This window comes from Octodon degus, unplaced genomic scaffold (genome assembly GCF_000260255.1).
Source record: "Octodon degus isolate 3935 unplaced genomic scaffold, OctDeg1.0 scaffold00239, whole genome shotgun sequence".
In the NCBI taxonomy this organism is placed as follows: Eukaryota; Metazoa; Chordata; class Mammalia; order Rodentia; family Octodontidae; genus Octodon; species Octodon degus.
In genome coordinates this window covers 2,034,909-2,048,109 of record NW_004524815.1, presented here as the reverse complement: position 1 = coordinate 2,048,109, position 13,201 = coordinate 2,034,909, and the positions used below count along the sequence as shown (strand labels likewise).

The window sequence follows — 13,201 nt, the reverse complement described above, 5'->3', positions numbered from 1 at the left end:
GCTTGCCTCATCAAGACAAAGACATGAACGTTGCTGGGTGTCTGCAGGGAAACACTTCAGGGATGTCTCCCCGAGGGATTTCAGAGAAGCTGTGGATCTCAGGCAAGCCTATGTGGCATGGTGACACCATTCACTGTGTCCCCAGAGTGAGAATCCAGTTGACAACAGCCCCCAGAGGCCGCCATCTGGTTCCACCCTGCTAAGTACAAGAAGACCTCCGAGCCTGGACTGGAGGAACTTCTGAGACCTGTCGCCATTCAGAGGTGAGCCTGTTTAGAAGATAACACTGGTCTCAATAACTAGACAGCTCCTCCAGGGACTGTTGGTCCATGGGTGCTGTGGCTGGGGAGGTGCAGGAGGTGTGGGGAGAGACTGTCACCTGGAGAAATGCAGGGCCAGACCCAGTCCAGCAGAACCAGCCCAGCACATGGAAATCACATCCCAGTAGAAGTCCGAGGCATAGGTGTGGTTCCCACCTACTCCTCACCCCATTTTGGTCTCTCCAGTGGGCCTTCCTTCTGCAGACGTCTCCCCACCAGCACTCACTTGTAAGTCATGCTCCTCTGGAGCAGAGAGACCCCAAGCTTCTGCCCGGGGCTCCTTGCTTTTCCATTTTCCAAACTCTGAGAAATGGAAGTTTGCTATCTTTTGGCTTCTCTGTGGAAAGAATAGAATCTTGGAGAGACCAGTGACTTGGAGAATAAAAGAGAGAGGAAGGGAATCCAGAGGGAGACAATATCAGGGGGTAGAGAGGCATGGGGCGGCACCTTCTGGCTCCAAGTTGGATGGTCTTCACAGCAGACCACAAGGAAAATCACACTAGTTGAACTTCCCTTTCCTGCTTCTAGGTGAAACTTTGTGAGGTATCTGTAGTTTCTCTTCATTTATGATTCTAAAACCAAGTTTCCTTTTGATGCTGAAGACCCACTTCCAGGAATGCAAAAGCTAAGAGGGGCCTGATGCAAAACCTCAGCTTCCCACCCAGGTCTAAGCGTGCATCCTCTTTCCTGAGCTTGGGTCTCCTGTGCCACTTGGAGATGACAGGAGGAGAGTGGCATCTGTTCTCCCGTCGTCTGGTACCCTTGAGTCCTCGTCATCCTCTCATGGCTGTTGTTGTGTGCTTCCTTTCTGATTTAGTTTTAAATGGTCAGAGAGAAAAGATGAAATGGGCAAAGGTCTGCGCCCACACAACATGGGCAGCCCGGGCTCTGGGAGCAGCAGGCAGGCTTTCTCCTGCCACCATTTTGGGTGCTGCAGAGCCTCATTTCAAATGTGTATCATTATGCAGTTCCCTGACAAGGTCTTTGTTCTTTCTCTGTTTTCTCCCTAACATAGTTCTTTCATAACAAAGCCACACCACGGGCTCTTACAGAGACATCTTTCACCACTGGGCAGGCCTTTTCTTGGTTGCAGTCCCAGAAGGCAGCCTGAGTTCAGTGACCCCTGCAGTCCACACTTGGCCTGTAGGAAATGCACCCCTAGTACCTGCCTGCCTGTCGGTAGGAGGGCAGGATTTCACCACAATCACCATTCTCCCCGCCACCCATTTAGTGGGCTGATCCACAGAGATCGCCCACCCCATCCCTAGAAGTCAGAAGCTAACACAAGTCTTTTCATTCAATTGCATCTTCTAAATTCTCTGGATCATCAAACAGCCACACACAGAGAAAAGTGCTGATCATGCTTTCTTGTGCTCACCGAGAGCCATTCTTTGGCATCCACCCAGAACTCTGGTAGGAGGAAGATATGCGCATTGTGCGCCCATCAAAATCTTTCACATTCAGTTGACTCAGCTTCCCCCAACTCTTCACTTGGACCACCCTTTACATTTCTACCTTCTTAGATTTAAAAACATTACCAACAGTCTAGGGCCCCATTTTTTCACTTTTAAAAATTCTTACAGGACTGTCTAGCATCTTTAGAATAAGTGTGTGCTACCCTTGCTCTATGGTGGATTTGGACAACACAAGGCATTAGCAGAAAAAATCAAATTCAGAGCCTGGCTAGAGCAGTGGACATCACATCATGTCCACTGAGAAGCCTACAGCATGTCCTGTCTTTCTTCTTAGGTTATTTCCTGACTGCACTGACAAGACATCCCCTCCCAGGTCACCCTTCTACTTGCTAACTTGAAGGACTCGCATTCAGAGGAATAGCTGCAGCTCTGAATAGCTGCAGCTCAAAAGTACTGCTCTGATTTTCCTTGTGAAAACATAAAGACTCAGTGTTGCTTTGCTCAGGTTCACAGAGGCATGCATCAAGGCAACCAAACCACGGTCTCAGAGTTCATCCTTCTGGGACTTTCCAGCGAGACTGAGAAGCAGAAAGTCCTCTTTGCACTCTTCCTGGGCATGTACCTGGTCACTGTGGCTGGAAACGGGCTCATTATCCTGGCTGTCGTTCTCAACACAAGCCTGCATACCCCCATGTACCTCTTCCTTGCCAACTTGTCCTTTGCTGACATCTCCTCCTCTTCTACCTTCATCCCCAAAATGCTGGTGAATCTTCAGACCAAGAGCCAGTCCATCTCCTATAACAGCTGCATCACTCAGATGTACTTTTCTATCGTCTTTACCGTCATCGACAATTTCCTCCTGGGGGTCATGGCCTATGACCGCTTTGTGGCCATCTGCCACCCGCTGAACTACACAACAATCATGCATCCCATGCTTTGCATGTTGCTCACAGTCATCCCCTGGGTCTTCAGTAACATTGTTGCCCTGACACACACCCTCCTGCTCATCCAGTTGGTCTTCTGTAACAGCAACACTCTCCCACACTTCTTCTGTGACCTGGCCCCTCTGCTCAAACTGTCCTGCTCTGATACAACAGTCAATGAGCTTGTGATCCTTGTCGTGGGCTTATCAGTCATCCTGTTCCCCTTCACTGTCATCCTTTTCTCCTATATCTGCATCATCAGGGCTGTGCTGAGACTCTCATCCCTAGGAAAAAGATGGAAAGCCTTCTCCACCTGCGGCTCTCACCTGACCATTGTACTGCTCTTCTACGGGACAATCCTAGGGATTTACTTTTGCCCTGTGTCCACTCACCCAGAGGACACAGACAAAATTGGTGCTGTGCTCTTCACCATGGTGACACCCATGGTGAATCCGTTTATCTACAGTCTGAGGAACAAGGACATGAACGGTGCTCTGAGGAAGCTCATCAATAAAAAATGGGGTCTGTCCCTTAGATGCCCCCACACCTGAATTCTTTGATCTGCTTAACCAAGTGCATTGCTAGGCGCAGCATTTAGGGCATAGTTGTGAAGGTCTAAGTTCGGTAAGTTTTCAGGTATTTGCCTCTTATTCCCATCTTTGGGGGCTCTGTGCTTTTCTACAGAACTCTGCTCTTAGAAATAGGATCTTGTAACCCCATGGTACACCAAAATGACACACATCTTGATTATAATCTGTTGCCAAGAACTTTGATATGAGCTATTTATAACTTAAATAATCAATCTTGTAGCACCAATAGTGTAGCTTTTGAAGTTTTGAATGCAGTTATTATCCAGCCTTTGTTGATCTAGTTTTTTTCCAAAGTTTACTTCTATTTAACAAGATGTTTAATTGTTGTAAAAATGAATACTGTACTTTCACTTCCAAATAATTGGGGACAATGCTCACTTAAGTGCAGTGCAAGGTTGCTAACTAGGTGACCCCTCAGAGCCTCACCATACTATCTCTCACGTGACTAAAGCAAAATATAGAGAGCAAAATAAAGGATTAGAGTGCGGCAACAAGGAGATTGCTGTTGTACAAGCAAGAAGGGGTGCCGGAGACAAGGGGTGAGGGGAGGAAGTGAAGGAAAAGGATGTAAAAAATGGTAACAAATGCCCATGATGAGTGTGAGATTATGTGTCATAAACATGAACTAAAAACAGTAGCAGCAGCAATGAAAGTGTGGGGAAAGATTTGGAGACGGAGGTGGGTGGGTGCGAGGCAAGGGGAAGTGTATTTAAAAAAGAATCAAGCTGGGTTATATTCCTGCATCTACTCCTAAAGACGAATGTAAACTTTATGTACTGCAAAATGGTACCAAAAAATTTTTTAAAATGTGAAAGGGCAGCGCAGAATGCAACAGTTCTCAAAATTAAGCTTCAGTAATACAGAACCTAGCTTATCACTGAATGGTTCAGAATATTGCTTTGAGCGGTGTTCCCAATGACTTTATTTTTATGAAAAGCCACAGAAATGTGTGTAAAGGAAGTATATTACATGGCCGACTCTGTCTTCAGTATCTATGGAAACTAAGCCTGTCTTCTCACCCTCTTGGCCTGTTCTCTCATCTACCGGATGAGGCCACTGGTCTTCCCCCATTGTTGGCAACTAGGACTGGGCATTAGAATTATCTGGTGCATTTTTTTAAAATTCACATTCTCAGACCCTACCATGCCTTTTCTATTTGGCCGGCTGCTGGGGTATTGGGTTCAGATCAGCAAAGATGTAAAATACACCCCCAAGTCACTCTTAGTGAGCTCCAAGACAAGATGCAGGACACCCACATCTACAATGGCAAGGTGGTGGAAACCTCAGGACTCCCCAGCATGCCTTGCGACAGCTCAGGTGATCCACCCTCAAGGTAACATGATGGAGGCAGAGCCCTGGGTGGACGTGGGTCCCTCAGTCCCGAGACGTGTCTGCTCTGGGCTCGGAGGTCCTACGTCCTGCTGAATGTCAGATGGGTGTGATCCACACCTACTTGCTGGTATGGCTGCGTCTCAGCACGTGCAGGCCATTCATCAATAAGGGAAGGAGCGGCAAGGGGGCTATAACCATGGTGCAGACTCTGAGACTGGCAAGTAAGCTGCATTCCAGGGATCATTGCTTTCTTCCCAGACCCTCCTTGGATCCCAACCTCTCCGGTGAAGGAATCAGGCACTGTGGGGGGGAGCACCAGGGTTACACCCCTGAGAACTGTTCGAAGTAGGTCTCTGTCCTTGCAGGCCTGCCCTGTGCTCTATCTAACATGTAGGCTCCACTGGAGTTGGAAGGAAGAGCGCCATCTGTTGCAACAGGAAGGCCATTTGCCCACGAGTGGACTTGCACACGACTTGGACGTTTGCCTGAAGACATGAATTAGACCGAGGATTGAAACCGGGAAGAGAGCTGATTAGGAAAAGGGAATCACAGGCTTCCCTTGACGAATCTTCACAGAGGAAAGATAGAAATTTGTGCCTGGAGTCTGACATTTCCCTGAATCGTTCTCCAGCTTTCTATTTTCTGCGAACATCTCTTGAGAGCCTTTTATTTATTTGCAGTCTCTGAGTCTGGGGGAGGGACTAAAAGAGTGAATACCCCACCATTCGCCACCTCAAGGCACTACCAGCCCACAGGGGGAGAATGGAAAATAACTTGGTATGACTTCAATAAAGGCAATATCTGGTCAGTAATTGCTATCATTAACTTTAAAAACATAAAGAGTTTGTTCAAAGTGCAGTTAAGTAAATTTTACACTATTCTTGTTTGCTGGTTCCTCCCATGAGAAAAACCAATGTGTGGTTTTATCATTAAACTAAAAGAGACTTCCACTCTCTAATTGAAAATAATATAAACATGAGGAGACTTTAGAAAGAGCAGAAACAGATGTCCATCTGACAGAAATACCCTGTAAAGCCAAATGTATAAGATACTAATGAATACTAATTTATTTATATACTAAACAAAAGTGTTCGAGGCCCTAGTAAGGGTGAAAGGCAGGTCGTGAGTGCTTAGCTGGTACTTTATAGAGAATAAAGTAGCACTGTTTGTGTGTCTGTGAGCAGTGGACGTACAAACAAATAAATGATGAACGCAGCACGAGGCAGGACGAAGGCCTGCGGCGGCCGAGGACCAGGACAGTGAGTGGGAGGCAACAGCGAGGGGAGGGGGGGCGCTATTTCGGAGCGACAGGTTCAGGAGTTGGACAGTGACTCTCGCTGGAACTGGAGCAGAGGACTGACCGACAAGGAAGTGAGTGGACAGAAGGTCTGGAGAGACGTCCCAAGAGAGGGAAGAGTGCGTGTGTCAGCGACTCCTACGGAGCAGGCTTGGCTTTCTCGAGGAATGGGAAACGGACACAGGCGTGCAGGTGGTTACGAATGCAGGCGAAGCCTTGTAGGCCATTGGGGAAAAATTGTATTATTTAGCTAGATTACTTATGTGAAGTCTTGAGACTGAATGAAATTTTCCTTCCTGAGAGAACAGGACCATGCCCTGAGAGGCCGTCATTCTTAGAAGGCAATCAAGTAGAGCACAGGAAGCCAAAGAAAGGAGAGGAAATGTTGCCAAGGAAAAGAGGGAACGGCTCACTGTTGCAGATACCACGGACCCAGAAGGACCTCTGCGCTCGTTGTCCTGTCTGGTCTTCAGCTAGCCCAGCTCTCCGGAGTCACAGCTGCTACCTCAGTGCGGGACGGAAAGGACCCTGAGGCCTGCGGAAGGGGATTGTAAGGGGAGACAAACGCCTCCCGTTCTTCTCTGCTTCTGCCTCCCTCCTACCTGCCGGTGTCTTGCGCGTCTGCTTCCCCTTCTACCAGATTTTAAATGGTTTGGATCTCAGTCCTCCTTTAAAAGTCACAGTAACTGATCATTTATTTTGTGAATAACCAGAAAAGAGGATCTCAAAGGCTCCAAACGCAAAGTCGTGGCAGGAGATACAAATGTTAATTACCTTGATTTAGTCTCTATGTATAACATGCAGTGAAACATCACACTGTGTGCTATAAATCTGCGCAACTACTGTGTGTTCACAGAATTGTTTTTAAATAAATATATCGATATAATGGAAGTGGCATACAGCTCCAGGCTATACCACCTGTGACCTTTTTCATCACCCAAGAATGATCAGAAACGCCTTCTAGTTACTTTGGTCATAAAGAGAATTCATATGCTATGGTCAAGGAGTATCCCAAAAACAAGCATGATTTCACATGGAAAAGTGAACAATGTTATTCAATATATTAATAAAAGAAAATAAAACTAAGTGATCATAACTACATGCAAGAACTCTTAGAAAGAAATCCAAAACTCATTCCTGATTTAAGAAAAAAGAAAAATTCTCAACGAACTGAAAATCAAAGGGAACTCAATCTGTTTCAAAGGGCTTCTTTGAAAAATTTACAGAAGAAGCGGGAAAAACTGAACATTCCCTTACAATCAAGAACAAGACAGGAAGTTATGCTCTTCTCACTTCTGTTCAATAATGAAATCCCAGGGCTGGGGAGCTGGCTTATTCAGTAGAATAAGCGCTTGCCTGGCAAGGTCAAGGGCCTGAGTTCAATCCCCAGTTCCGCAAAAAAAAAAAAAAAAGTGAAATCCCCAATCAAGTTTCCAGTACACATTTTTTGTTAAACTTGAAACACTAATTTTGAAAATCACGTGGTAATTCGAAGGACATAGAATAACTAAGGACCTGCCCTAACTGAGGTGTAGACTTCTTAGTATTCTAAACAACATGGCATTGGTGTAAAGAGACAAATAAATTATTGAAATAAAAGTCCGGTGAACACCCCTATGTACATTAATAATTGATTTTTGACAAACATACAAAGGCTACAAAGTATGACTATAACCATAACTGTATAAAATCTTTGTCACTTAACTTTTTTTTTTACTGGAATCAAACTCCTAACCTTGTGTTTGCCAGGCAAGCAATTGCACCGCTGCACCATCTCTCCAACAATATTTTTATATAAGAAACATTTTAAGAGGACAAAGGACAGGAATAGGCTCTTCTCCAGTGCCTTACGGGTCTCCAGTAGGGACATGAAAATGTTTGTGCCATTGCTGACCATCAGAGGGATTCCAAACAAAGCAGGCTGAGCGGGTCTCACACCTGCTTACATGATCATTACTCAAAGAGAGAAACAAACAACAAATGTTTGGGAGGATGTAGTAAATTAGGAATCTTGCACACCTCCAGTGGGAATGTAAGAGAGTGAGGCTACTTTGGAAGACAAAATGGTGATTCCTCAAGAAATTAAAAACAGCTATCACATGACTCAGAGTTGTCTTTCCTGTGTACAGCTATCCAAAAGAATTGAAATCCATAAATGAAGGATCATTTTGTATCTGTATATACAAAATAGGATAGATATACAACTACTTTCTCTTAATTCAATGAATAGAGAGATTTTTTTCTGATAGCGCTTGGACAGGATATCATGTCTGCATCTTGTACTATGAATAACTACTATGAAGACAACAATATGCAATGTATTAATTATTGTAACTGTCCTACTAACCTGTTTTGAAACTGTCTCATTGCTATTTGTTTCTCAATAAAATTAATAATAAAAAAAAAGAATCGAAATCCAGATCCTAAAGAGATGTCTGCACTCCATGTTCCTTGCCAGGTTTGACTGAACAGCCAAGATGTGGAGACAAGAAAAGGATCTGTCCAGACAGGTCTAGGGATAAACACCATGTGGTAGGGAATTCAGCTGTTCAGAACAGAAAGAGATGCTGTCACAGGTGACAGCACAGAGTAACCTCCGGAGCATTTGGTGAAGAGGAGAAAAACCAGTCCCAGAAAGACGCTGTGAAACACTCTTTGGTTTCACTCCTACAGAATATCAAAAATACTCCAACTGATAGAAGCTAAAGTGGCCCGGTGATCTCTGGGGGACAGGAAAGAAAGGAGTTGTTCCTTGGTCCATGCAAAGCTTCAGCTACACAAGATGATGACATTCTGGAGCTCCTTTGAGGAGCATTGTGCTTATACCTGAAACTCCTGCCCTATACTCTGAAATTGCTGCCAAGAGGTAGACCTCATGGTATCCATTTTTACAAAATGTTTATATATATATATATATATATATATATATATATATATATAGCTGTGCTGATATTGGTGAGAATTTGGAGTGAGTGGAAGGCACTGCTGCCATTGTGGATGAGAAGGTTAAGTGGCTCAAGGCTTCATAAGCCAGCCCAGGAGTTTCCTAAACAGTTAAACATGCACCCGCCTTGTCAGAGAGCCATTCCATCCTGAGGAACTGAAAGGACATTTCCACTCAAGAGCTTTCCAGGGATGCTTGTAATAGCTTTATTTCTCATATCCAAGACCAGAAACAACCCAAGGAGCCTTTAACAGATGCAGAAATTAGCGAACACAGTACAATCACATGATATAATAATACCCACAATAAGAAGTGAGCTATCAAACTGTGTGACAACGTTAATGTTTCTTGGAATAATTATGCTAAGTTGAAGAAGCTGCACATTATTTTTATATAAAATTGCACATTGGTTGCGGTGATGCTGTCATGAGTGTCTTCATACCTCAGAGCTCATCAAGCTGTACCCTTGAAGTATGTTCAGTTTATTGCATGTCAGTTAAATTCAACAGTCATTTATAATCCAGAAAATCAGAAAGGGTTTTAGATATTTCACTTGAGTATGGGGAGGAGGATAGAGGGATCAAACAAAAACAATGAATTCTATCTGTACACATCTTTATATATATGCAGTACAGTATGTTAGTACTACTAAGTGGGTTGACAGTGATTAGCATTTGTAACGTAATATTGAAATCCTTAAGTGATTGCTTAAGATCGCAAAACAAGAGCAACGTTGATTGACAGGTGATACCATCCTCATGAGCTACTTACGGAGGAAAGTTTTGACCCAAAAGGTTTTGGAAAGCAAGAATTCACCTGAGCCAACCCTGCCCTCTCTGTGGGTGCTGGACGCTCCCCAGATCTGCATGGGGCCACTGGACACCCGGTGCAAGTTTCGTGAGCCTCACTCTTACCTCAGTCCTAAGATATTCCCACCTCAGCCCACATCAAACAGAGATTGAGGCTAGGAGAACAGCGGAAACCCAGACTTCTTTGAGGAAAATCATAAGAACTGGAGACCTCGGGGAAAGAAAATGTAGGAGTGACATCAGCTAATAGCAACCATGTTGGAATAAGAAAACTAGAATCAGAATCGTTCTTCTCCATCCCTTTCTTGCTAGATGGCAGGAGTGAGAAGTTATATAACCTTCCTGTGTCTTGATGGATTTTTTTTCCTTTGCTAAGTGGAGTCAATAATAATTATTTTCCATTAAAGCTGTTTGGAGGACTGAAATAAATCATTCATGTAAAGCTTTTAGCCTAGCGCCTTGCATATGGTAGGGATGCATTAGCTTAGGAGTTAAGTGAAAAAATTATTTAGTGAACCCTCCACTTCTAAAAGCATCTGCACTCAAAACTAATCTGAGGAGGGACTATCTTAGGCCTTCCTGAAGTAAGGAAGCTGTGCGTCTCTGCCCATTGCTACTTCCTGTGTTGGAGTCTGGGTGATTGTTTTAATCATATGTACGGCCACAAATCCTACTAAGCATCTTTCCATTCTCCATGTGCACCAGGTTGTTTTGAGAATAAGCAAAGTAAATTTAGAGCCCAAACTAAGTTCTCAGTTAACATTGCCTCATGTACAGGAAGTTGAAAATCACTAACTAATCTGAAGCCATACACTGATGCAAAATTCTAAGCCTCTTCTACAACATCAACACAGCTAACTAGTGCCGGCCACAGAAGCTGATGTATTCAGGAAGCATTTGTGTGGCAGACAAAACCTGGAATCTGGCCAGCAGGATGCTCTGTGCAAAGTTCCTTCATCCCAGTCAATAGTTCCAAGTGCTTTGTGCAAAACACAGGCAAAAGCTCTGGTGCAAAAGCCAGTTTCTTGGCTACCAGTAAGATGTCATTGCCTACATCTTCTCCTGTGTACGTCCACCCAAAACTTTCCCAAAATACTTGTCCTATGCCCTTAAACTGAAAGCACAGATAAACTATTTAACTTGTATTCACTTTATCATACACAACCACACACACACACACACACACACACACACACACACACATCACATCACATAATTCGATACCAACCCTGAAGGATGATGAGATGAGTGTTATTACTGCCTTCTGCCCCCAGCAGTTGGGCTTTGAGCTTCTCTCCGCCAAATAAAAGGGGAAGCACGATAACAATAAATTTCAAGGTGAGTGATTTAGAGCAGGCAGTAGATCATGAACAAGGATGGTAGATATGACTATTAAGAGACCCAGCTCTAGCCAAGAGGAAGCAGCCCTCCCCGCCCCTGCCACTCCCTCTCTCACTGACCTTGGGGAAACTGCTGAGCCCCTTGAAGCCTTAAGTGCTTCCTCCACTGAGAATGGGGAATAATAACAGAACATGCTTCACAGGTATATCCTGCAAATTGAATAAGACAAGTCCTACAGTACATTGACTGTAAGTCCTGAAAAGTAATAAATATTAGTTTCTACCTACTGATATTATTGGTAGAATTTTTATTACCATTCCAATAACCCAGAATCAGTAAGGAGGCAAGTTTTGTAAAGAACAAATGAAGAAGAGAGTGAGAAAATTCCCTTCCACCCAAACAGTAACTGTATCTACAGAGAGCTTTGGGATTTCCCACCCCTTTTTGCTCTACTCCCCAAGTGTGTGCTATGCCAGAGAGAGTGATGGGTCCAGAAAATGCTAGAGAAGGAGGTAGACATGGCCCTACCCAGCCATCACTGCCTCTTCAACAATATAAATCCATGACGTAGGTCAACCCACTGGGCAGATAAGAAACTAAAGCCTGCAGGATTTGGGCCTTAAACACAGATGCTGCAACCTGAGGATAATTTGTTCATTCAACAAGAATTTATTGCTTTTTAGGTAGCCTGCCAGGCAATGAGTGTGAAAAAAAAATGTTTATTCTCTTGCCATTTGCTGTCCTGTTGTGAGAATCAGCCATGACCAAATGCATGAAGCATCCAGCCTGCCAGAATATAGCACGCATTACATAGAAGAGTAAGTGAGGAAGTGGAGGCGAAAAGCTCGGGTGTGAGTTTAAGTAGATAGTCTAGGAAAGTCTCCTCAGGGTGGTCACTGAGAAATTACAGGATGGACAGAGCAGCAAAGAAGTGGAGTATTTCCCAAGGGTCTACCCAGGGCCTTCCCTAGATCGGCTCAGGGATTTCCTAACAGCCTCCTTTACCTCCTTGTTCCTCAGACTGTAGATGAGGGGGTTCAGCATGGGGGTCACCACGGTGTAGAGCACAGACACCACCCTGTCCCCCTGTGAGGACTGGCCCGAGTTGTCTCTCAGGTACATGAAGATGAGGGTGCCGAAGAACAGAGCGACGGCCATGAGGTGGGAGGCACAGGTGGAGAAGGTCTTGGCCCGGCCCCCCGCAGAGCGGATCCTCGTGATGGCCACGATGATGAACAGGTAGGACACCAGGATCACCACGATGCACGCGGGCATGACGAACGTGGCAAACACAATGATGACCACTTCCTGGGTGTAGCTGTCCCCGCAAGTGAGTTTTAACAGTGGAGGAAGGTCACAGAAAATGAAATTGATCTCATTGCTTCCGCAGAAGGAGAGAGAGAAGGCGGAGACCGTGCGAACAAAGGCACTGGAAAAACCAGCGCCATAGGCCGCAGCCACTAAGCCCCAGCCGGCCTTTTCAGTGACAATGGTGGCATAGAGCAGTGGCCGGCACACGGCCACGTAGCGGTCATAGGCCATGATGGCCAAGAGGTAGCAGTCAATGGACGCAAAGAAGGTAAAGAGGAAGAACTGCACCGCGCAGCGAGCGTGGGAGATGACTGAGCCCTGTTCCCACAGCACCACCAGCATCTGGGGGACGATGACAGAGGAGTAGCATACATCCACGAAGGAAAGGTGGCCGAGGAAGAAGTACATGGGTGTGTGCAGCCGGCGATCTCTGCAGATCAGAATGATCATCCCTGCATTCCCCAGCAGGGTGGTGAGATAGAAACCCAAAAACATGAAGAAGAGGGGGGGCCCCCGCTCCGGGTGCTGTGTGAATGCAGTTAAGAAGAACTCTGTCACCACAGTGCAGTTTCCCCCCGCCATCCGTGTGGCAATTCACCAGGGACAGCTGCAATGAGAGTCGGGTGAAGGGATGCCTCCAGAGACACACAAGTCATTGCAAAACATAAAAAAAAAAGAGCTTAAACAGTGTCAGCCCCTCCAGTTCAACAAGATTTGTGGTTGCAGGAGGACCTCCAAATCTAGAGCTCAATGCAAGGTGAGAAGTAATAGATGCTTGCACCACGGCACGAACAGGACCCACGTGACCCCCTCTGGCTTATAAATTGGCTCTTGTGTTTGCAGCTCGGTCCGAGCACGATTGGCCGCCTCACGCTCCTCACTGCAGGGACGCTCAGCGCTTCTCTCAGCCCACAGGGAT

At 45.4% G+C, this 13,201-nt stretch overlaps 2 protein-coding genes across 2 annotated transcripts; one reads left to right on the top strand and one right to left on the bottom strand.

Annotated features, from left to right (window-relative positions):
• Window positions 1–2,219: 2,219 nt before the first annotated feature.
• LOC101564293 (olfactory receptor 1S1-like) lies at window positions 2,220–3,209 on the top strand. Its single transcript, XM_004645849.3, has one exon. The coding sequence runs from the start codon at window positions 2,253–2,255 to the stop codon at window positions 3,207–3,209; it is 957 nt and encodes a 318-aa protein (XP_004645906.1). The 5' UTR covers window positions 2,220–2,252.
• An 8,713-nt stretch (window positions 3,210–11,922) lies between these two features.
• LOC101563898 (olfactory receptor 9Q2-like) lies at window positions 11,923–12,864 on the bottom strand. The gene has a single exon (XM_004645848.1). The coding sequence runs from the start codon at window positions 12,862–12,864 to the stop codon at window positions 11,923–11,925; it is 942 nt and encodes a 313-aa protein (XP_004645905.1).
• Between the last annotated feature and the right edge of the window lie 337 nt (window positions 12,865–13,201).